Consider the following 25,221-nt stretch of genomic DNA (forward strand, 5'->3'; position numbering starts at 1 on the left):
ATAGTAAACCAAAGCGCCCTCGTTATGTCTCTGTACCAACCACAGCACAGACACACATAAGCGATATTTTCCATTCCCCGGCTGCTGCCTCTGACGAGGAAGAGTTTCTTGGCTTTCCCGCTCACTGTTCGCCTAACGAACCTACCTCTGGTTTACCGCCTCAAACATCTGTCCCAATAGTTCATCAGGCACACACATCTGCCACATCTGGTCTGCAGCTGTCTCCTGATTTCCTCTCCCAACTTCAAGCCATGCTGGCATTTTTCACCCAAATGCAGTCACTACCACAAGTTCCTGCCATACCCCCACTCAACATGGACCAATGTGCGTGCCATGAAGCTCATCCTTCCTGTTCACCAGATCCCTTTGATGTAGCCAGAGGCAGATGTACGGACGAAGCCTCGTATGCGGAGGAGTCAACTTTCACTGACCATGTTGAAGGAGACGACTGGAGCGACTATTCAGATCATGAGGAGGATACATCGTATCGCCTGTTTGATACCTCAGACTATCAGCCGCTAGCACGTAGGGTACTTCATACCCTTGGTCTCCAGACTGCGCCTTCAACTTCGTCCGCCCCAGCTATCAAAGGGGCCAAGGTCCTCAAATCCCCTGCACCTACTGAACACTACATCCCGGTGCCGGACCCAATTGCCAAATTAGCCTCCGAAGAATGGGCTCATCCACTCAAAGCCCGACGCTTCAAGAACCTGGCTGACAGATTGTACGCCCTAGCCCCAGACTTTGCCACCAAGTTAGATGTCCCTGGCATAGATGAACCAATCGCTCGCCTCGTTTCAAGATCTCTTTTGCCCAGGGAAGGGGAATCCCACCTAAAAGATACTACTGAGCGACAAATAGACTTCGCCCTCCGCAAGAATCACGAGGCCACTGCCTTAGCCATGCGTGCCTCCGCTTCAGCCTCCATATTCTCCAGAGCAAGAGGATGCTAACCCTGATCCTGTCGCCTTCAGAAGAGCACTATCGAAATTACGTAAGACAGCAGCTTTTGTGGCCGATGCCACTTTGGATGCCACTCAATTAGGGGCACGAGCCATGACGACTCAAATAGTCGCTCGTCGCACCCTCTGGCTTCGCCACTGGCAAGCTGATTCAGCGGCCAGACTGAACCTGTCCAAGGCTCCTTACTCCGGATCTCTACTCTTCGGCGAGGAAGCTCTAAAGGCGGTTCTGGTTGATCCAAAAGACGCCCAAAAACCGGTTCTGGCCACAGTCAAGAACATCGACCACAGGCCCTTCAGGCGATTTCCCTCCTTTCGTTCTAACCTGTCCTTTCGAGGAACGCGGCCAGGAGGACGAGGCCGCGACTTCAGACCCTATGACCCCAACGCATTCAGGGGCTCCTGGAACCGACGCTTCCAGGGCAGAGGTCAGTACCAAGGGCGCAGGGGCAACTCATTGTCCTCATATAGGGGAGGCCCTCGCCTACACAAGTAGCCTTAACGCCCTCCCCATAGGTGGCAGATTACTTAATTTTGGAGATCGATGGCTGCGCCTTACTATGGTCTCCTGGATCAGGGACCTTTTCACTTATGGCTATACCATAGAGTTCTGGGCAACCCCATCAGACAGATTCCATCCGTCTCCTTGCCCAAGGGCACCAGCCAGGCACAACATCATGCAGACAGCTATACATCACCTCTTGGACATAGCGGCAATAGAGCCAGTTCCCACAACTGAGAGGTCGGAAGGGGTGTACTCCCTCCTATTTGCTGTGCCAAAACGAGATTTATCTTGGAGGGCGGTATTGGACCTCAAGTTTGTCAACCGTTTTGTAACATACCGCAGGTTCAAAATGGAATCTCTCCATTCCATTACCGAGAGTCTGCATGAAGGAGACTTCCTGGCTTCTATCGACCTTAAGGAAGCATATCTCCATGTGCCCATTTGCATAGCCCACAGAAAGTTTCTTCGGTTTGCCTTTGGCCACCAACATTTTCAATAAAGAGCGATGCCATTTGGCCTCTCCTCTGCTCCAAGAGTATTTACCAAGGTGCTACTCATCCTAGTGGCTTACCTTCGGACCCAAGGGGTTCATATCTACCCATATTTGGATGATCTGCTCATACGGTCCAAGTCTGAAGAGCTGGCTCATCATCATTTAATGATCACCCTCAATGTTTTGCAGACCTACGGCTGGCTTGTCAACTTCGACAAAAGCCATCTCCAACCAACCCAACGCCTACTACATCTTGGGGCAATGTTGGACACCCTGCAGGCAATGGTCTTCCTGGCTCCAGATCGCATCACTGCCATCACAAGCATCGCAAGGTCCCTGATGCAACAAACATCCGCAGACGTCATGCTTCTCGCCAGAGCGCTCGGGATGTTTATCTCCACAATCCACATTGTGCCCTGGGCTCGAGCCCACACTCGGCCCCTTCAGTGGACTCTGTTGCCTTTTCAAAAAGACATTGCCAGCTCCAACCATCGCAAAGTTCGTTTGAGCCCCGCTCTGCGCCTCTCCTTCCGCTGGTGGACCAAGGTTCAACACCTCTCCAAGGGCGCGTCGTTCAGAGAACCCCGCAGAACCGTCGTGACCACAGACGCCAGCCTCAGGTTGGGGAGCCCACTGCAACTCCCAGTACGTTCAGGGGGTTTGGCCCAACGCAGAGCGATCTCGAAGCATCAACTGGCTGGAACTAAAGGCTGTCCACTTGGCTCTATGTCATTTTCAGTCTCTGTTCCCTTTGCATCATGTGCTCATTCGAACAGACAACACGTGTGTAAAATCACATTTGAACAGACAGGGGGGCACCAGGTCTCGTCCTCTGCAAGACTTAGCCTCCCTCATCTTTGTCTGGGCAGAACAACATCTACAATCCCTGAAAGCAGAACATCTCAGAGGGATTTGGAATGTGACAGCAGACTGGCTCAGCAGACAACAGGTCTTTCCGGGAGAATGGAAACTCCATCCAGCTATTTTCCATCGTCTCCAGTGTCGGTTCGGCGCCCTCTCAGTCGACCTGTTTGCTTCCAGTCACAATTGCCAGCTTCCAAGGTACTTTGCCCGATACCTGGACTCAACAGCAGAAGCAGTGGATGCTCTGACAACACCGTGGCCAGACGGTCTATTGTACGCCTTTCCTCCCATACCATTGTTAGCCAAAACATTGAGGAAGGCGCGAACCGAAAGGGCACAGCTGGTTCTGATAGCACCATTTTGGCCACGCCGACCGTGGTTCTCAGATCTTCTGGCAATGTCAATGATGGATCCTTGGACACTTCCAGTAACGCCAGACCTCCTATCCCAGGGTCCAGTACTGCACCAGGACCCTACTTGGCTCAATCTAACAGCGTGGCGTTTGAACGGAGACATTTGAGGTCAGCTGGACTGTCTGACGCTGTGATTGATATTATTTTGGCCTCGAGAAGACCATCTACCACTCGCATTTATCAACATACCTGGGTGGCTTTCTCCAAGTGGTGTCAGTCCCACCACCACGATCCATCCCAGGCCAATGTGCACCAGGTGCTCCAATTTCTCCATACTGGCTTTATGATGGGACTTCGACCCAACACTCTACGTCGACATGCGTCTACTCTGTCATCCATTCTCTCAGTGTCCTCTCCTGGAGATCATATTTCCTCACATCCGTTCATCAAACGTTTTTTGAGGGGAGTCGCCCTACGCTCTCCGGCTGTTGTCCATCGGTTCCCCTCATGGAGTTTGCCGAAAGTTCTGCAGGCTTTGCAACGCCCTCCATTTGAACCCATCAGGACTGTGCCCCTACGTATACTGTCCTTCAAGGTCCTGTTTCTGATCGCAATCACATCTGCTAGACGCGTTTCGGAGTTGGGCGCATTGTCTTCTGCTCGACACCTCTGCGTCTTCCATAAGGACTCTGTTGTGCTGAAGACTGATCCTTCCTTTCGTCCCAAGGTCGATTCAGTTATTCATTGCAACCAGGACATTGTGTTACCTTCCTTTTGCCCGGATCCTACCCATCCTCTTGAAAAGGCTTGGCATTCGTTAGATGTCTGGAGGGCTCTCAAGACCTACCTGTCTAGGACCCAAGAGATTCGACGAACGGAGTCTCTATTTGTATCCTTTCATCCAAGGTCTTTGGGGCATAAAGTATCCAATTCTACCTTATCCCGTTGGTTAAGGGCATGCATTACTTTAGCATATGAGTCCCTGAAGCTGTCAGTTCCAGCTAGTATAACGGCTCATTCTACCAGGTCAGCTGCCACCTCGGCTGCTTTTGCCACTAATGCTCCTGTTGCCGATATTTGTAGGGCTGCAGTCTGGTCTACCCCACACTCGTTTATAAGGCATTATAAAATTGATCGTTATGCGTCTGCTGATGCATCTTTTGGCAGACGAGTGTTGCAACAGGTTCTTAATGAGGATTAACATATGGGTGGTCCCTCCCTATTTGGGTTGCTTTGGTACATCCCACAGTGATGGCCCACCTCCTATGGAAAATGTACCATTGGTCTCACCTGAAAGGTGATTTTCATAGGAGTGGGCCATCACGACCCTCCCAGTTGGAGGATGACTAGACATTTTATCAATGGGTTACAGGTTATTGTTACGCTATTATATTTAAATGTAAGAGTGAAGTCAAGACTTTTAGTTCTGTTATGTTATGTAGTTATGTTAGAGTCATGTTGTTATGCATGTGACTATTATGTTATTTTCCTGGCGGGCCTGTTGGCCTTGTTCTTGTATTTTTAGATATCTCTTTTTAGACTCGCTACGAATGAACTGGAGAGTGGGAGGGGCATGACGTCCCTAGTCTTGACTTCAAAAACATTCTTGCCTTCGCACGATAGGTGGAACTATTTCCCACAGTGATGGCCCACTCCTATGAAAATCACCTTTCAGGTGAGACCAATGGTACATTTTACTCTTAACCCAATAACACATACACTGAAAGTAAAATAAAGAGTGGTTTTATTAAGAGACGGAACAAGGGAAAATATTGCAGTATACAATTGCAGTTAACAATGAGCAGCTTTCTAACTATTATTCATTCATTCAACAACACTGGATAGACTAAAGCAAAGAGACTAACCCTGTAAACACTTTCACATTAAGCTCACCCACACAGAAAGAAAGAAAAAAAGGAAAGAAAAAGGCCCAGATTTCCTGGAGAGTTGCTGCAAGCCTAAGGCTGACTTTCGTATCTAGCCCAATGAGCAAAAGCTCCGCCCTTTATAACCAGCACCAGATTTGAAAGTTCTCACCCAAATCCATAGCTCTGAAATTGTCCCAAAGATGCTAGTGTGCATTGTTGGAGCTCTTCAGAAGAGGAACTGCCTTACCCCTCTCAACCCCTCATGTTTTATAGCTTTTTCTAACTAAACTGAGCCCAAAGTAAACCCAATGTAAATGTCTCCAGGAGGATGTGGACCCAGTCATTTCCTGATAAGTTCCCAGATAATAGGTGTGATCTCCTGCTGTAGATTCCTGATGATCCCCCAAGGTTAAGATTATCATAATCCTTGTGTAAAACAGTTTCTTTGTTTGACAGGAGTTTATCCTGTCTTCTCCAAAGGCTTAGAAATCCACAACACCTCTTAGTTTGAAAGAAGCTATTCTGTTTCCTCCTGAAGGCCTAGATTATCATAAACCTTTCCTTTGTTTGAAAGGAGCGCCTATTCTTACTGGGTGACAAATCCAAATTTCCATGGGAGTCAGGAAGTCTATACCTTCAGACATGGCAAGATATGTACTCAGAGGTCACAGAGGGGCTGTTTCCCAGGAATCTTTGCTGTTACAGGCCTTTCAAACTCTGGTTCACTGAGATGAATCAAAGATTAAAAATTCCCAATATTTGATTCCTCATAACAATAGTAGAAGAACATCATCATTATCAGCATCATCATAAATAAAAAATTAGGCATTACCATACCTAGCACTTTGAGGGTGTTCAAAATGCTTAATTTAACCTGTAATCCTTACAAAATACCCTAAAGTAGGCCAGTATTTTTATCTCCATACTGCAAATAAAGGGGCTGAAGTTGAGAGAGGTGCCATCTTGTAAATTCCTGGCAGAGGCACATTTAAAACCAGGGACTTTCTGATTTGTGGTTTGCTGTTGTAGCCACTACACTACACCAACAAGAGATTATGTGAATTTCACTCATCAGATGAAGGCAGATTCCCACTCTGTTCCCTGACCCAATCAGAAAATGAACAAAAAGTGGACTAAGAAGACTCAGTCAAGAGCAGAAGTTCCTTTAAGCAGCGTCATGTGTTCTATCACACTTTGAAAGCCAGGGATCTCTAGGAGAGGGCTAATACTTGCACAACTGTTCTGCTCTTTGAAAAACTAAATGCGGTCTGTATCATTATGACTCATAGGTGGGACTGATCATGTACTTTGTGCGCACACCATGTGAATGGGGCATGGATGCCATTTCAGCAACGCTGACCTTCCTGTGGGAAGTAGTGGGCTATGTAGAAGGACTATTCTTCAAGGATCTCAAACAAACTATGAAGAAGGAACAATGTGAAGTGAAGCTGCTGGTTACTGCCTCAATGCCTGGTAATGAATTCACTATCTGTATACACACTGTGGCCTTTTATCTGAATTTACTCTTCAAACTTACTTTTCCTGTTGTAACAGTGCTATGTTTCTGTCTCATCATTTTTGACACTCTCCTTTTAATTACTTATACATTTGAAAGCCAGTTCTCTTTTTAAATTGAATTTCCAGTTATAAGCACGTAAATATTTTTTTCTTTAAAGAATTTCCAGTTTTAAAATAAAATAATTTTAAAAATGCTAAATATGCCCCTGTTAAGTACTTGGGAGGTGAGTGATGGGCAACCTCTTTGGCTGACCAGGCCAGTTCCCTTGTTCCTCTAGTTCCATTGAGGGAATTGACCGGAGTGGGTGCATCAGCTATAACATTTGAGGAGCTGTGCCCATCTGCAGAAATGACATGTTATTGCACCATCCCTGCATGACACACCAGCCTTCAAAGCTTCAGGAAGGTGGCTTAAAGCCAAATGAAATAGTGTTGTAAGCAGCCAATATTGTGAGTGATGAACTACCACCAGAAATAACTCCATGGGTTGCAATATATACCCTGCAAATTCTGTGTTATCCTTTTCCCCTGGTAGCATGCCATCATGTGGGTTATAGCACCATCTAGCATCCGAAGGCAAGAATGGACAGGAGTCAAGACCCAAACTACTCCTTCCAGCCCCACTCCAGTTCATTCTTGCCTTTGTCCGAGGCTGTTACCTTTCCCTATTCCTTGTAGTGAGTTTGTGTGGTCTGTATGTTGGATGTGTGTGTTTTGGGGGTGTATTGTGGGGAGTGATGAGTCTGCCTTTTTAAGGGAGGTTTGGCTTTCATGCACAAATTTTTCTCTTCACCTCCTCCCCAGCCCTCCCCATCTAGGTCATGGGGCTCACATATGCGACCTGCAGGCCCTTGTTTGTTTCTTCCCAGATCAATCAGGACCACCTCCCTTGTGACAGTGGCGCTGCAGGTCTCCCTTTTTGCACCGACCCGGTCACCACCTCGCGGGGTTTGCGGCTGCAGCCCCAGAGATCCTCCTCACCCACCTCGCGGGGCTCACAGCTGTGGCCCTGGAGATCTTTTTCCCCTTTTCGGGCTTGCAGCTGCGGGCCCAATTCCCTCTTGCTGATTCCCCTTTGCCTGTTCGGAGCATGGCAGATCGAGTGCCAGATGCAGAGCAGCAGTGCACAGTCGCCGCAACGCCTCAATCCAAAGGTCCAAAGCACAAGGCTCCTAAGTACCATTCTAAGGCTGTTGCCAAAATCAAACACTCCTCTACCCAGCTAGCTGCCAGGCGAGCACCATATGTGCCGCTCCCAACCTCGCCAGAAGCACCCTTCACTGCAGCCACTGTTGCGGTGCAGGAGACTGGCCAAGACAGACTAACAGCCCTTTCACTCCCCAGTGGGGTCATCAGAGGAGGACTTTGATGGGTTTCCAGCTCAGACATCCTTTAACCATCAGTCTCAGACCTGCCAGTCATTGGTGTTTCCCTCCATGGCCAGTCAATCCACTTCAGGGGCTAGGGCTCAGGCCTCTCCCCAGTCTGATGCGGCCATTACATCTCTGCCTCAACAGATACAGCAAGTGACTATGGATCCTCAGATGGGCCCACAAGTATCTTTGCTGGGGTTGCAGCTGAGTCCTGAATTTGTCTCTCAACTGAAGGATGCTTTGCTGGACTCACTCTCGCAAGCACAGCCACTGGGGAACCCACAGGTCCATCCCTTACCATGCAGTCAAGTACTGTCTTATACGCAACTTCACACCAGGACTACTACTCATTGCTACCATTCAGATGAAGGTTAAGCAGTCTCACCGAACCCCTTTGATATTGCCAGAGGCAGAGCTGGAGGTGAGGTGTCGGATCCAGGGGACTCCTCTATTCCACTTGAGGCTGAAAGAGATGATTGGAGTGGTGAATCAGAAGTGCAGGAGTATAACTCTCACAGTCTTTTTGACTCAACCGATGCTTTCGCAGAACACTGGAAACACAGGGCCTCCAATCTGTTCATTCTCAACCTACGCCTCCTCCAGTGAAGTTTGCCAGGATTCTGAGAACTCCCAGGTCATCGGAACATTTTCTTCCTGTTCTGGATCCTCTCAATAAGCTGGCTAAGGAGGAATGGGCTCACCCTCTGCATGCTAGACGTTTTTCAGCCTTGGCTAACAAACACTATGTGGTGGCTACAGACTTTGCGAATCATCTGAAGATTCCGCTAGTGGATGAGCCATTTTCAAGTTTGGCTACCAAATCTCTCCATCCAAAAGAAGGGGACTCCAAGTTCAAGACCCATCTGAACAGAGATTGGACTTTGCAGTTTGTAAAAACAACAATGCAATGGCCTACTCCATCTGGGCTTCTTATACAGCTTCAATTTTTACTAGAGCTTCCATTATGTGGTTGGATGAACTCCTGGATGACCCCAATCCTGATCCTGCCAAAATCAGAAGGGTTCTTGTGACGCTCCACAAGTCAGCAGCTTTTGTAGCTGATGCCATCCTAGACACAACACAATTTGCAGCACGGGCTATGGCAGCTGAGGTAGTAGCATGGAGGACATTCTGGCTCCGGCATTGGGATGCAGACACCACAGCCAGCAACAACCTCTCTATAGCGCCTTACACAGGGACAATGCTTTTTGGAGAAGAGGCTCTCAAAGCCGTATTGGTGGTCTCCAAGGAGAAGTGGACGCCAGTCTTAGCCACAAACAAGACGGAGGACTGGAGGCCATTTAGATTTGTCCCACCCATGCCTTTCAGCCATTTTGAGGAATGCAGCCTGGTGGGAGAGACCGTGATTTTTGATCTTCCAAAGGACCTTGGCCCAAGCAACGATTCCAGGGTCATTCTCAACATCAAGGAAGATTGGGTTCCTCTCCTCATCATCTGGAAGGGGAGGTCATCAGCAGACGCAATACTGATGCCATTCCCATCTGGGGCAGATTACTCCATTATGTGGAACAGTGGCTATGTTTGACGATGGGCTCTTCGGTCAGAGATCTCATTACTTATGGTTATGCAATAGGGTTTTGGTTATCTTCCTCAAACAGGTTTCTTTCCTACCTCCTGGCCCACTCTCAAGGGAGGTGGAGGATAATGGAGGAAGCTATACAACACCTTCTCGAGATAGCAGCCATAGAACCCGTGCCACTAGCTGAACGTTATGTGGGGGTCTACTCCATTTTGTTTGCAGTCCCCAAGACAGACCTTTCATGGAGGGCTGTTCTAGACCTCAAGTTTGTGAACAGGTTTATGAGATATCTTCACTTCAAAATGGAGTCCCTAACCTTGATCATAGAAGCTATACAGAAGGGGGATCTGAAGGAGGCATATTTCCATGTTCCCATCTGCCCTGCCCACAGATGTTTCCTGAGGTTTGTGTTTGGCCAGCAACACTTTCAATATTGGGCCCTGCCATTCAGTCTCTTGTCAGCTCCGAGAATGTTCACAAAGGTGATGGTTATCCTGGTTACCCATCTCTGTCCCCAGGGGGTCCACATTTATCCTTATCTGGATGACCTACTGCTCTATGCGGAATCCATGGATCAGACCTTGATTCATGTTTGTCTCACTCTCAACCCTGAGGGACCATGGGTTTTTGGTCAACATCGAAAAAAGTCACCTAGCTCCTATGCAATATTTACAGCACTTGGGAGCCATTCTGGACACAGCTTAGGCCATGGTCTTCCTATCACCAGAGCAGATGGCAACCATCAAAGATATGGCATGGCTCCTGATGCGTCATTTGGGGGCAGATGTTATGTTGCTGGTGAAGGCCCTGGGCATGTTTGTATCCACCATTCATACCATCTCTTGGCTCATCTTCATACTTGTCCACTCCAATGGGCCTTATTGCCATTTCAGTCAGACATTGCCAATTCCAAGCATTGGGAGAATCGTCTACCACCCCCTCACTGCACTCTTCCTTCTGGTGGTGGTCTTCAACTTGGAATCTCCAGAAGGAGACCCCATTCTGAGAACCAGACAGGACTATAATTACAATGGACATCAGTCTGATCGGTTGGGGGCCCCACTGCAACTCCTGATTTGCTCAAGGTACCTGGTCCATGTCAGAGAGGGGCCACAGCATAAACTGGCTAGAGCTAAGGGCAATTCATCTGGCCCTTCGTCATTTTCAGCCATTGTTCCATCTGATCCATGTAAAGATCTGAACAGACAACACCTGCATGAAATTGCACTTGAACTGGAAAGGGGGCACCAGGTCTCAAACCCTTCAAGCAGAGACCACCCTGATTCTCAGTTGGGCCAAAAGACACTTGCTGTCCTTGAGGGCAGAACAGCTCAGCAAGGTTCTGAATGTCACTGCAGTCTGGCTCAGCAGGCAGCAAGTGATTCCGGAGGAGTGGAGCCTACATCTTGCAGTGTTTCTCCTTCTCCAACACTGCTTCGGCACCCTGACCATGGACCTGTTTGCCTCAAGTCACAACACTCAGATTCCTTAGTTCTTCTCACGCTATCTAGAGTCAAAGGCAAAGTCTATAGATGCTCTTCTGACTCCTTGGCCAGATGGCCTCCTATACACATTTGCTCCTGTTTATTTATTTATTTATTTATTTATTAGATTTTTATACCGCCCGACTAGCATAGCTCTCTGGGCGGTGTACAGCAAAAATACAAATACATACAATAAAACCCCATCATAATAAAACAAGAACACATATAAAAAAAATGAAAATCTAAAATCAGTTCCCCTCTTGGTCAGAACACTGAGAAAGCTTCGGCATGGGCTTAGTTGGTTCTACTAGCTCTGTACTGGCCTCACCATCCGTGGTTCTCAGACCTGCTGTCCCTATCAGTAAGCAGATCCTTGGAGGCTGCCAGCGAGGCCGGATCTTCTCTTGCAGGGGCTGATCTGGCATCTGGATCCCGACTGTGAGTCTGACGGCTTGGCACTTGAGCAGACACAGCTGACACAGGTCTCTCGCAGGAGGTTATTGATACATTCTGGCCTCTAGAAGGCCATCGACAAATCACATTTACAAAAGTACGTGGTCTGCCTTTTCCAGCTGGTGTGCTTCTCATGCTGTCTGACCTTTGGAAGCCTCTGTCCAACAAGTCTTACAGTTCCTTCACAAGGTCTGAAGACAGGATTGAAAGCCAACACCTTGCATTACCAAGCCTCTACCATACTGTCAATTTTGTCTGTTAATTCGTCAAGTATTCCCATGGGCTTTCACCCGCTGATTAAATGTATTTTGAAGGGAGCTGCTTCCCTCTCCCCACCAGTGTGCCACCATTTTCCATCCTGGAGTTTACAGAAGGTGCTGCAAGCACTGCAGTGCCCCCCTTTTGAGCCCTTCAGGACTGTGCCGTTGCAAGTACTTTCTTTCAAGGTCCTTTTTCTGGTGGCTGTCACTTAGGCAAGAAGAGTGTCAGAGTTTGGAGCACTGTCATCAGCCCACCATGTCTGTGTTTTTCGTAAGGACTCAGTCGTGTTACATCCTGATCCATCCTTTCGACCCAAAGTAAGTTCTGTGTTTCAGTGTAACCAGGACATTGTACTGCCATCATTTTCCCTGATCCCTTTCATCTTCTTGAAAAACCTTGGCACTCTCTAGATGTTTGCATAGCCCTCAAGATCTACCTGTTCCATACCCAGGACATAAGGCTAACAGAATCTTTGTTTATATACTTTCACCCAAGAACACTGACGGGGAGGAAAGTGACTGAATCCACCTTGTCTTGTTGGTTGCATGCCAGCATTGCCCTGGTCTATGAGTTGCTTAAGCTTCCAATGCCTTGCAATATTACGGCATACTCTACTAGGTCAGCAGCCACTATGGCTGCGTTCACAACTAATACACCTCTTGCAGATATTTGCAGAGTGGCGGTATGGTCTATCCCAGACTCATTCATCAGGCACTATAAGATAGACTGCTATGCCTCTGCTGATACGTCTTTCGGGAGGTGTGTTCTGCAACAGGTTGTTTCTCATGTTTAGGCAGCAGGTAGTCTCTCCCTACTAGGGCTGCTTTGGTACATCCCATGTGATGGCATGCTATCTGGGGAAAATGGACTTCTGGTCTCACCTGAAAAATGGTTTTCCCAGGTATCATGCCATCACAGTCCTCCATGATGGAAGCTGCCTGGGTGTATTATACTATATCAATTTTTCATACATGGTTTTAGTGGTAAGGTTACTTCAATTTCAGTAAGTTAAGGTTACTTCAATTTCAATATGTTTATAATGTGTTAATGAGTCAAGACCTTTATTCTGGCTGTTGCTGCTTCTTCATTTGGGCAGTTGCCCTTTTCTTTGCTGTTCTGCCTGTTCTGTTTCTGACTGCTGTTCAGATGTCTCACTTTGGCCTCATCACAAATGAACTGGAATGGGGCCAGAAGAAGCAGCCCAGGTCTTGACTCCTGTGCATTCTTGCCTTTGGATGCTAGATGGTGCTATAACCCATGTGATGACATGATATCTGGGAAAGCCACCTTTCAGGTGACACCCATGGTCCGATCTCTGATGTAATGTGAACAACAAACACTGATCCAACAGTCCTCCTCTTTGTCAGAAAAATATTAACCACAAACATTTCTATAAACTTAAGAATGTCTTTCTAGCTGATGGTGTGTCTGAATAAAAAAGAGCTGTTCACACAAACAGCATTGTGTTGGATTAAGACTGAGGAGACCCATAAAGCTCACTGGATGAGCCTAACCTACCTCACAGGGTTCTTGTGAAGATAACATGGGGTTATCAGGGAGAATTATGTGCAGTTCCCTGATTTCCTTGGAGGAAGCCCAGGATAAAAATATAATCTATTTTTATTTTTACAATCAAACACTGAATAGTGGCTTCCAAATAATACTTTATCACTTTTTATAACAACCGTGTATGCTAGGGTTAATATTACCAATAGTGTTGGTCTTGTGTACTTTGGTATAGTATGTCTCAAATTACATTATATATGTATTTTTAATAGGCACCAAGACCCTTGTAGTTCATGGGCAAAATGAATGTGATATCCCAACTCAGTTACCAGTCCACGAAGACACCCAGTTTGAAGCTCTTTTAAAGGTCTGAATACTATTTTATTAAAACAATTCAGCAAGTCATTTTGATGCCTATATTTTCAAATCAACCAGTATTTCAGAACTAAAGAAATATGAAGCTTCAGTTTTCTGTGAGTGATTTGACCCAGTATCAACTTACATCTATGATCAGCTTTTATATAGCCATAGTGATCAGATAACCTTTCTTTAATCTAAGACTCTTGCCTCTTTAGAGGTTCAGTTCAAACACTTACCCAAGAAAGACAAGAGTTTTACATTAAATAAAGCCAGTCTGTAGCTACATGAGAACTCATGATGTGTTTAAGTGGATAGCCCAAAGCACTTCCTCTTACAGAAAAATGAAGGCGCATATTACTTCAGTTCTAAAACACTGGTGGATTTGAAAAAACAGGAATTTTCTTACCATAAATGTCCTATTCTGGGAAGTGTAAAGAGGGCAGTCATAAGAACATAAGAAGAGCCTGCTGGATCAGGCCAGTGGCCCATCTAGTCCAGCATCCTGTTCTCACAGTGGCCAACCAGGTGCCTGGGGGAAGCCCGCAAGCAGGACCTGAGTGCAAGAACACTCTCCCCTCCTGAGGCTTCCGGCAACTGGTTTTCAGAAGCATGCTGCCTCTGACTAGGGTGGCAGAGCACAGCAATCATGGCTAGTAGCCGTTGATAGCCCTGTCCTCCATGAATTTGTCTAATCTTCTTTTAAAGCCATCCAAGCTGGTGGCCATTACTGCATCTTGTGGGAGCAAATTCCATAGTTTAACTATGCGCTGAGTAAAGAAGTACTTCCTTTTGTCTGTCCTGAATCTTCCAACATTCAGCTTCTTTGAATGTCCACGAGTTCTAGTATTATGAGAGAGGGAGAAGAACTTTTCTCTATCCACTTTCTCAATGCCATGCATAATTTTATACACTTCTATCATGTCTCCTCTGACCCGCCTTTTCTCTAAACTAAAAAGCCCCAAATGCTGCAACCTTTCCTCATAAGGGAGTCGCTCCATCCCCTTGATCATTCTGGTTGCCCTCTTCTGAACCTTTTCCAACTCTATAATATCCTTTTTGAGATGAGGCGACCAGAACTGTACACAGTATTCCAAATGCGGCCGCAGCATAGATTTATACAATGGCATTATATCGGCTGTTTTATTTTCAATACCTTTCCTAATTATCGCTAGCATGGAATTTGCCTTTTTCACAGCTGCCACACACTGAGTCAACATTTTCATCGTGCTGTCCACTACAACCCTGAGGTCTCTCTCCTGGTCGGTCACCGCCAGTTCAGACCCCATGAGCGTATATGTGAAATTCAGATTTTTTGTTCCAATATGCATAATTTTACACTTGTTTATATTGAATTGCATTTGCCATTTTTCCGCCCATTCACTTAGTTTGGAGAGGTCTTTTTGGAGCTCTTTGCAATCCCTTTTTGTTTTAACAACCCTGAACAATTTAGCGTCGTCAGCAAACTTGGCCACTTCGCTGCTCACTCCTAATTCTAGGTCATTAATGAACAAGCTGAAAAGTACAGGTCCCAATACCGATCCTTGAGGGACTCCACTTTCTACAGCCCTCCATTGGGAGAACTGTCCGTTTATTCCTACTCTCTGCTTTCTGCTTCTTAACCAATTCCTTATCCACAAGAGGACCTCTCCTCTTATTCCATGACTGCTAAGCTTCCTCAGAAGTCTTTGGTGAGGTACCTTGTCAAATGCTTTTTGAAAGTCTAAGTACACTGTGTCCACTGGATCACCCCTATCTATATGCTTGTTGACACTCTCAAAGAATTCTAGTAGGTTACTGAGACAGGACTTTCCCTTGCAGAAGCCATGCTGGCTCTGCTTCAGCAAGGCTTGTTCTTCTATGTGCTTAGTTAATCTAGCTTTAATAATACTTTCTACCAGTTTTCCAGGGACAGAAGTTAAGCTAACTGGCCTGTAATTTCCGGGATCCCCTCTGGATCCTTTTTTGAAGATTGGCGTTACATTTGCCACTTTCCAGTCCTCAGGCATGGAGGAGGACCCGAGGGACAAGTTACATATTTTAGTTAGCAGATCAGCAATTTCACATTTGAGTTCTTTGAGTACTGTCGGGTGGATGCCATCGGGGCCCGGTGATTTGTCAGTTTTTATATTGTCCATTAAGCCTAGAACTTCCTCTCTCGTTACCACTATTTGTCTCAGTTCCTCAGAATCCCTTCCTGCAAATGTTAGTTCAGGTTCAGGGATCTGCCCTATATCTTCCACTGTGAAGACAGATGCAGTCCAGATTATTGGGATTGCCCCTCCCAATAGAAGAAGAGTGGATTGTCTTGAGCTTTGAAATTTTTGTGTGGAGGAGTTCCCGATTTCCCAGACTAGCCTAGAAAAATCAGGAATTTCCTCCTGTATATGGGAAAAAGAAATTAAAATAGTATGCTGCATGTATATAATTCAAACAAACATGCCAACATGGCATGACAGCTCTTATCCTAAGCAGAAGAAACTGTTTTAAGGACAGGAAGGGAATACTTCACCCTAGGTATCCCCAGGTACCAGCTTACTTGTTCCTTATGTCCAGAAGGATGATCAATGTCACCTGCAGAATTACAGCAATGAAGTAGAATGTTTCCCCCCCTCAAATCAGTATTTCAGAACTGAAGTAATATGAGCATTCACTTTTCTACGAGAGTGACTGATATGGGCCAATATCCATTTCATCTCTGATATAGCAGTTTTTTCTTAATTTAAAGCTCCTGTCTCTCCAGAGCAGGGTTGACTAACTAACCTGTGACCCTTCAGGTATCGTTAGACTCCATATCCCATCAGTCCCAGCCAACATAGTCAATGGTCAGGGATGATGGGAGTCAGGGCTGGCACAAGACTTTAGTGGATTGGTAGTGGTAGCAGCTGGCACTACTGCCTCTGCCAGAGGCTTAAACAGGCTCTGCCACATTAGCATGCTGCATGTGCACACTTGCCATCATGCAAGATGGCAGTGAGGACATGACGACACATGAAGTGGCGCAGCCAGCCTCCACTGGCAGCAGGGAGGTGTTACCTGGGGAGGGTGGCTCCCACTCCACAATCTGTGCCAGCATTGGGTCATGGGGTGCATGCTCTGCAACCCAATGCTAGCATGGATCACAGAGTGGAAGGTACACCCGCCCAGCTCCAGCTGCAGGGGCCCGTCAGCTGCAGAGGCCCTCAATCAGTGCCCAACCTGGCTGCTCCCTGGCACTGGGGGTTTGGTTCAAACTGGAGGTTTGGTTCAAACACTTAGCCAGCTAGTGCTCAACTTTCTATGGTAAAAGTGCACACTGGTTTCCTCCACTATGTGTTATCTGGAAGGCCAATTCATGTGTTTCATTCCCTTTCAAAAGCGGGGGGGGGGAGCATCATTTTGTAAGTAGAGCCATCATGCATGTAAACTTCCTAATATAGCACTCACCTCATGAATTATTCAGTTGCATGGTGAACTGGAGGGGCACACGACCAGTCGTTCAGTGCATGGAGTGTTAGTGAATCTTAACCAGGCCTATAATATTAATTCCAATTCTGATTTGGAAACCTAGTTCAAGATGACGAGTTTAAAAGCACATACTTGTCAATAACAACTATTTATTATTATTTATTAAAAACTAACTAAAAGACTTACCTTAATAGCATAGTCAGGGTTATATTTAATATTTAATTGGATTTCTTAATCAATATGCATGGGAAAATGTGAAAATATAATTTTAAACCAGTTTGAGGAAACTGGGTATTATAGTGGGTTGAATGTGTGCTTTTGGGGAACATTTTTTTTATCTTCATGCCAGTACAAAGCTTGAAAGACTGTGCAGTTTAAAAAAAGTCCTGCATTTTATGGGGCAGTAGTTTATTGAGTAGAGATAATACTTTTAGTACATTTTTGGAACCTAAAGTAGATAACTTTATTGAATGAAAAAATATTCTAGAATCCAAAGAAGAGTTTGTAAATTATGCCCCGTATGATAAAAGATAAAAGCTAATGCAAATTTCTTTCCATGTCAGGAGTGTCTGGAATTTTTTAACATACCTGAATCCCAATCTTCCAACTGTTTCTTAATGGATAAACGATGGAATCTTATTCATTATAATAAGGTGAGACAAAGTTGTGTGTGCTGATTTTATGCATCCATTACTATTTACAACTATGTTGACTTATGTAATATGTACATTGCACCATCTTGGAAAAATACGTTATTTTTTGCTTTTGATTTTCAGTTTTTAAATTTTGGAGTAAAGAGAATTCAACTAGTTAAGGGGCAAAAAAGAGGAAGATTCATCTAGCTGTTTTTTTTTTAATGGGCATAGTCTAAAATGGGGAACCACAGACAGTACAGCATTGTGCTACTACTGAAGAACGTTCATTGTTACTCTTGTTCTTAAAATTGCAACTACATTATTTCATTCGTAAAATATATTTCATTTTTTAATTCTACAGACCTATGTTCGCGATATTTATCCATTTCGAAGATCAGTATCTCCCCAGCTGAACCTGGTACACATGAACCCGGAAAAGGGCCAAGAACTCATTCAGAAACAGGTATTCTATCCCCTCCACTGAACTTTTCCAATAGAAAACCTGTGACAGTTTTATTACCATTTTTGTGATCTGAAAAAGAGATAATAAAGGCTCTGCTCTCTGGTCTGCCTCTAAGACTCATCAGATTGGCAGGTACCAGGGATAGGGCTTTTTCAGTGGTGGCTCCCTGTCTTTGGAATTCCTTCAGCCAGGAAGACGCTAGGACTCCTTCGCCAGTGGCTTTTACAAGAATTTAATAAACTTTTATATTATTTATTTAATATTTAATTTTAATTTTATTTTATTGATGAATGTATTTGGCTTTATGTTTTAGTTGCTGCTGTTTTACTTGTTAATTTACTGGTTTTGATTATTGTTTGGTATCTTGTATATATTCATTGTCATAAGATGCTTTGGGAGGATTTTACTGTAAATGGTAGGATATAAAGGCATACAGTAAATAAACTGCATGAAAAGCACTTATTGGGTGAAAAGTGGCAAATAATATGGGTTTAAAAAGTGATTGAAGAGAGTAGTTATCTGTTGGTTAATGGCATGTATCAATGTAATCTGCAAGGGTTTTGAAAGTCATGGAAATGGAGGATTGATTCTCATGGGAAGATACATATCAGTCTTACAGATTCATTTTAGATACATGTATTAACATTTGCTTAAGCCCATGGGTGTAAGAGAAACAAAGCATGTGTTCACTAGGTGTCAAATTTATGACTATGGGTGTGTGTGCATGTGTGTTTTCCACAGGTAGCCTGCCATCAAGCGGGTATCATAGCTCCACCTAGCGTCTGAAGGCAAGAATGTTCTGAAGTCAAGACTAGGGGCCTCAGGCCCCTCCCACTCTCCAGTTCATTCTTGCCTTTGTCTGAGGCAGTTGGATATCTAGAATAGCGTAGCGTATAGCTAAGTTGTCTGTGTGTGTATTTTGTCTGACAGAGTGTGTGGATCTGAGTGTAGTCGTTTCCTATCGTTCCCTTCCCTCTGTCATTCCCCTTGAAGTGTGTGGGAGTGAATGTTTTTTCATTTTGTTCCCTACCTTCATTGTTGTTATTTTTGACTGGGATTCCTTTTTTTGGGGGGGTGTTTCTCGGTTTGTTCTATCCCCCTGAATCCCTTTGTGGGAGACAGCGCCAGCCGCTAACCTTCCCTTAACTGGTAGACAGCGGCTGTGGCTCTCCCTTCCTCAGGCAGCGGCAGCTTGTAGTTTCTGTCAGGAGCCTGCGGCTGCAGCTTCCTATTCAGCGCCAATGCTCCGTTTGTCCTTGCCGCCTGTTTTCGGCGGTGACGCACCTTAATTCCGGGCCAGGAGCCTGGAGCTGCTGCTCTTTTTCTATCTAGCAGTCTTAGCCTGAACCTCAGTGGCGGCGTTTAGTTTTTCCGTCGGGCCGCTCCACCACCCCCCTCGCCCTGGCTCGCTCTGCGGCCGTTTTAACAAGCCGCGACTGCACTCCTCGGCTCCCCTGAGGCTCTTCGGAGCATGCGGAGGCCATTCTGCTTCCTTACGGCAGCGGTTTCCCTGGCGGGCCCATTTTGGGGTTTCTAGTGTTCTTCTCTGACCGCCATTGCTTCTTCTTCGTTCTGACCGCCATTTTGTTTTTTGCTAATTTTCCCGCCCTTTTTAACGGATGCCTTTTTGTTTGCCCTTTCGTTCCCGCTCTTTCTGTTTGGAATCTCCCTTAGAGAGATTTAGACCTGAGTCTCCCTGTTTTTTGTTTTAAGTAACCCGATCCTGCACGGCCCTTCAGTATAGTTGTTGTGTGTGTGCTGCAGGGTAAAGAGAATCCTGCACAAGGCTTGGATGTGGCTTGGATGTGTACTGAGGCTGGTTACTGAAGCTATTTGGAACTGTACATTCTCTCCCATCCGTGGGCGTGTACTAAGGTTGTTTGGAACTGTGCATTCTCCCTCATCCGTGGGCAAGGCTGTTTGGAACTGTGCATTCTCCCCCATCTGTGGGCGTGCACCAAGGCTGTTTGAACTGTGCATTCTCCTGCATCCGTGGGCGTGCACTGAGGCTGTTTGAACTGTGCATTCTTCCGCATCCGTGGGCGTGCACTAAGGCTGTCTATAGCCTTGGGTCTGTACATCTCCCCCACCTGTGGGCATGTACAGAAGCGTGTGTTGGCAATATATTTATACTGTATATTCTCCCCCACCCGTGGGCGTATACAGCAGCGTATGTTGGTGATATATACCGTACATTCTCTCCCATCCGTGTGGCGTGTACGAAGAGTGGGTTGGTGTTATATACCACACACCCTACCTTGTGCGTGTATATATAATGGCGAATCAACAGCCAGAGACAGCCCATGCTACAGGGGCACAGCAACCATGTAAGACCCCAGGGCATCTCACATCTACTAAGCACAAGCAACCCAGACTTCATTCCAAGGCTGTCGCTGAAACCAAACACTTATCTAGCCACACCGCTGCCAAGAAAGCACGATACATGTCTATCCCAACTTCAGAGGCTGCTGGCCAAGACAGATTAACAGCTCTCTTTCATTCACCTGCCGGCTTGTCTGAGGACGTATTTGAAGGGCTCCCTAGCCAACCAGGTGGGATCTGTCCTTCTCAACCCATGTCATCAACTGGGGCTCATATATCTCACCAGTCTCATGAATCCACTGCTAATTGGCCACAACTAGGGCACTAGCCTCTGCTCTGCCAAGTGAACTCAGTGACCTCGGATCCTCAGATGGCCACACTTGCCCCACTTCTGGGATTGCAATGTGGTTTCTCCCACATTTACAGGACTTTCTGAGCTTTTCTCACAAGTGTAAGACATTGTGGCTGCAGCGAGGCAAATCCACCATCCTCACCAAATCCTTTAGAGGCAGGATTGGCGTTGGGACTACCGGTTCAGAGGATCACTCGTATTCTTTTCAAGCCGAGGGAGGTGAGTGGCGCGAGGATTTAGAACAGGAGGAGAATGTGCCCTATTGCCTGTTTCACATGGCCGACTATCTTCCCCTCATTCGTAGAGTTTTGGACGCCTTAGGTCCCCAAACTTTCCAGACTGAATCTGCTATTCCCCCTGTGTAGAGGGCCAAGGTTTTGAAATTTCCAAGATCAACAGATCACTCCTTCCTGTGCCAGATCCCATCGACAAACTGGCCAAAGAAGAATGGGCTCGTCTGCTGCAGGCATGTCATTTTGCTGCCCTCGCCATAATCACGGGGCTACTGCCTTAGCTTTCGGGCCTCTGCTGCAGTTTTCATCCTCTCTAGAGTTTCTATTATATGGCTGGATGATCTCTTAGACAACCCTAATCCAGATCTGGTTACACTAAGCAAGGGCTGGCTAATAATTATCTGGCTGTTTAGTGCACTGTGGCAATACTGCTTCTTCACCACTGTGTGCGTGTATCTAGCTGTCCTGGTGCCATATTAATTCTAGATTATTTCTCTCGGAACCTGGCCTCCATAGTGCATCCACCTTCCTCAATCCATACTACAACCAGGAGGATTGTTTTGCTCATACTTGTCAGGTACACAGGAGCGATACCGTACCTTCCCCTTTGTGTGTGGGTATCCTGCTCTGGACATGGCAGACCAGCCTCAGGGGCAAACCAACAGTACTATGCCCCGGAGCAACACAAAGCCACAAAGCACAAGCACTCCAGGCTTCACTCCAAGACTGTCAACAAAAACAAGCATTTAAAAACAGGAGCAGTACTATAACTTTCTCTTTGTGTGCATGTACTGGCCTCGCTCCACACCACTCCTCCTACCTTGTTCATTTGTTGGTGGCATATACCGCAACTCCTGCCTTGTGCGTGTATATGATGGAGGATCAGCGCCCAGATGCCTACTCGAGGTACCACCCAGCTAAAGTACGCTTGGGGCCATACCGCTTCCCTCATCCATGGGCGTATTCCGGTGTTCCCTATTATCTCTGCACCTCTCTTCCAGTGCATATTCTCTAATAAGACCAGATGACAGGTGAGTGTGGACCTGCCCGGGCAACAGGTGAGTCTATATCAGGTCTATAACCTCTTGCCCTTTTTGGCTGCTAGCCAGCCAGACCTGGCACAGGTCTCTTCTTATTTCTGTGGGGCAGATTGACTGGTGGTCCTCTTATTTGCTTTCACTTCCAGTGAGTCCCTGTCAGAGGTTTCTACTCAGGCATGATAGCCATATCCAGATGAGCAGGCTGCTGCTGCTGCAGAGTAATAAGGAGCACTTCGCTGTTCCTATCAGATCACAGGCAACTCTGTGTGGAGGGACACTCTCACTGCTCCTCCCCACTGTGTCCCAGATTCAAGTCCACTGCGGAAGGACAAGCGGACTGCTGCTGCTGCAGAACCAGGTTAAGTTATCTACTGCCCTTCCCACTATGTGCAGTTGTTTTGGTTATTAGAGGCACTTCTTAGCTACAAGTAACTGGCTTTTTATTTTTATTTTTTATTTATTGTACTTTTAGACTGCCCTTTAGCGACAAGCTCTCAGGGCAGTGTACAACAGGATAAAACCACATTAAAATACAGGTGAGTGTGGGTACAATACAACTATAAAAACATTTTAAAAGCAAGATTAAGACAAAGATTAAGATAAGATTACAATTACAATTAGATTTTAAATTAAAATTAAAATTAAAATGCCTGAGCAAAGAGGTAGGTCTTTACCTGGCGCCGAAAAGATGACAAAGAAGGTGCCAGGCGTATCTCGTCAGGGAGGGCATTCCATAATTCGGGGGCCACCACTGAGAAGGCCCTAGATCTAGTTATTGCTCTCCGGGCCTCCCTATGAGTTGGGACCCGGAGAAGGGCCTTCGACGTCGAGCATAGCGAACGGGTAGGTACATAGCGGGAGAGGCGTTCCACCAGGTATTGCGGTCCGATGCCGTTAAGGGCTTTATAGGTAAGAACCAACACTTTGAATCTGGCCCGGAAACATATTGGTAGCCAGTGCAGTTGGGCCAGGACAGGTGTTATATGGTCAGATTTTCTAGTCCAAGTAAGAACTCTGGCCGCAGCATTCTGCACCAGCTGAAGTTTCCGAACCGTCTTCAAAGGCAACCCTACGTAGAGTGCATTACAGTAGTCCAATCTAGAGGTTACCAGAGCATGGATAACTGTGGCGAGGTTCTCCCTGTCCAGATAGGGTCGTAGTTGGACTACCAGCCGAAGCTGGTAGAACGCATTCCGTGCCACCGAGGCTACCTGAGCCTCCAGTGACAGGAGCGGATCTAATAAGACCCCCAAACTACGGACCTGCTCCTTTAGGGGGAGTGTAACCCCATCTAGGGTAGGTCGGACATCAACCATCTGGGCAGAGAGCCCCCCCACCAACAGCATCTCAGTCTTGTCAGGATTGATTCTCAGTTTATTAGCTCTCATCCAGTCCATTATCGCATCCAGGCAGCGGTTTAGTACATTGACAGCCTCACCTGAAGAAGATGAAAAGGAGAAGTAGAGCTGCGTATCATCAGCATATTGCTGGAAACGCACTCCAAATCTCCTAATGACCTCGCCCAGCGGCTTCATATAGATATTAAAGAGCATGGGGGACAGAACTGAACCCTGCGGGACCCCATATTGGAGTACCCAGGGACTCGAGTAATGCTCCCCAAGCACCACCTTCTGGAGACGATTCTCGAGGTAGGAGCACAGCCACTGCCAAGCAGTGCCTCCAACTCCTAAGTCCGCAAGTCGCCCCAGAAGGATACCATGGTCGATGGTATCAAAAGCCGCTGAGAGATCAAGGAGAACCAACAGAGTTACACTCCCTCTGTCTTTCTCCCGACAGAGGTCATCATACAGGGCGACCAAGGCTGTTTCTGTACCAAACCCCGGCCGAAAGCCCGATTGAAATGGATCCAGATAATCAGTTTCATCCAAGAGAGCCTGGAGCTGGCGAGCGACCACACGCTCTAGAACCTTGCCCAGGAATGGCTTGGACTGTAAGTTGATGGTGTTTGCATGTTCTCGCCCTGAGACCCTTCTCTGGGCTATTTTCAAAGGTTAACCGATCCCATCTACTATATGGAGCATCTTGGTGAATTTCCAAGCTGCTGACATATCCAGACAAGCAGACTGCTGCTGCTGCAGAACCAGGTTAAGTTATCTACGGTCCTGTTAGGCCAGGTCAAAGATGCCAGGCCATAGACATACCAGTGCGGAGGGACACTCTTTGCCCCTCCCCACTGCGTACGATATTTCTAACTCTCAGGAGTCGCTCCTCTCCCTTATCTAATCATGTTATTTTTCTACGGTTCCGGTCAGGCCAGGAACTACACCAGTGCGGAAGGACATTCTCAATGCCCCTCCTCACTGACTGCGAATTTTTGGTTTCTCAGAGGTGGCCACATTTCCTTCAGTGGTGTATGGTTAGGCTGATTTTATGAGGCGATGCTCCCTCTACTGAGGTACTTGTGTGCTGGCCTTATAGAGGCAGGTTGCTTCCTCTGCCTCTGTTAAGCAGCTTGACTTTGCTATTTCACTCCCCTGTCCCTTGGGCAGCTCTCTTTGGCTAGGCTGCATTCAGAGTCGCTTCGTTGGGCCCTTCTGGCCTCGCGGCTCCAGCCTTTGCCTGCATCTGTAGCTCATTCAAGACCAGACCTCCACATTCTTGTGCTGGTTCATTTTGGGCATCTTCTTTCCGCTTCTCTTCCTCTGAGGTTGCTTTTGGGCTGGGCCGGCTCCTTCTACTGTGTGGGCATATCTGTGGCTGGATAGCCTGTGTTGGGTTTCTAAATGTCGTTATTTAGGAACAGCACAGCTATAGCAGTTTCTTCAGCTGGCAGTGCTAGGCAGCAGCACCTTCAGCAACAGTCAGTGATATTCAGCTGTAACCTTTTCAGCAGCTGTCAGTTCCATGTTTTGCACAGCCTGCATCAGAGGGAATTTTGCGGGGACGAACGTTGCATGCAGTTTGACCCACGCAAGGTGTACATTGACCCTAAGGTAGGTGAGGGGGTCTCACGGTGAGTATTGTAGCCAATCTTGGAACTTCTAGTATTCCTCCTCAGCATTGCATCTGGGCAGCAGGGTTGGTGTTGAGGCTCCTTGTGGAACGTGATGGACGCCTTCTCGGTCTATCCAGTGACTCTGGAAACGCTTAGCCTTTCCCTAGCTTGCTGCTCAGTCTCCTGTAGCAGTTAATGGTGTATCATTCTCCTCTTGAATTCATGCTATTCTGTCT

General features: G+C 46.6%; 1 protein-coding gene across 1 annotated transcript in view; it reads left to right on the forward strand.

Annotated features, from left to right (window-relative positions):
• Positions 1–25,221, forward strand: part of UNC80 (unc-80 homolog, NALCN channel complex subunit) — a 341,822-nt gene that overhangs the window by 216,380 nt on the left and 100,221 nt on the right. Inside the window, exons 39-42 of the mRNA XM_061607866.1 lie at positions 6,335–6,518; positions 13,453–13,547; positions 17,548–17,637; positions 17,981–18,082. Coding sequence (XP_061463850.1) covers positions 6,335–6,518; positions 13,453–13,547; positions 17,548–17,637; positions 17,981–18,082 — 471 coding nt within the window. The remainder of the gene's footprint in view (positions 1–6,334; positions 6,519–13,452; positions 13,548–17,547; positions 17,638–17,980; positions 18,083–25,221) is intronic.

The sequence above is a fragment of the Rhineura floridana genome, chromosome 2, assembly GCF_030035675.1.
Source record: "Rhineura floridana isolate rRhiFlo1 chromosome 2, rRhiFlo1.hap2, whole genome shotgun sequence".
NCBI lineage: Eukaryota > Metazoa > Chordata > Lepidosauria > Squamata > Rhineuridae > Rhineura > Rhineura floridana.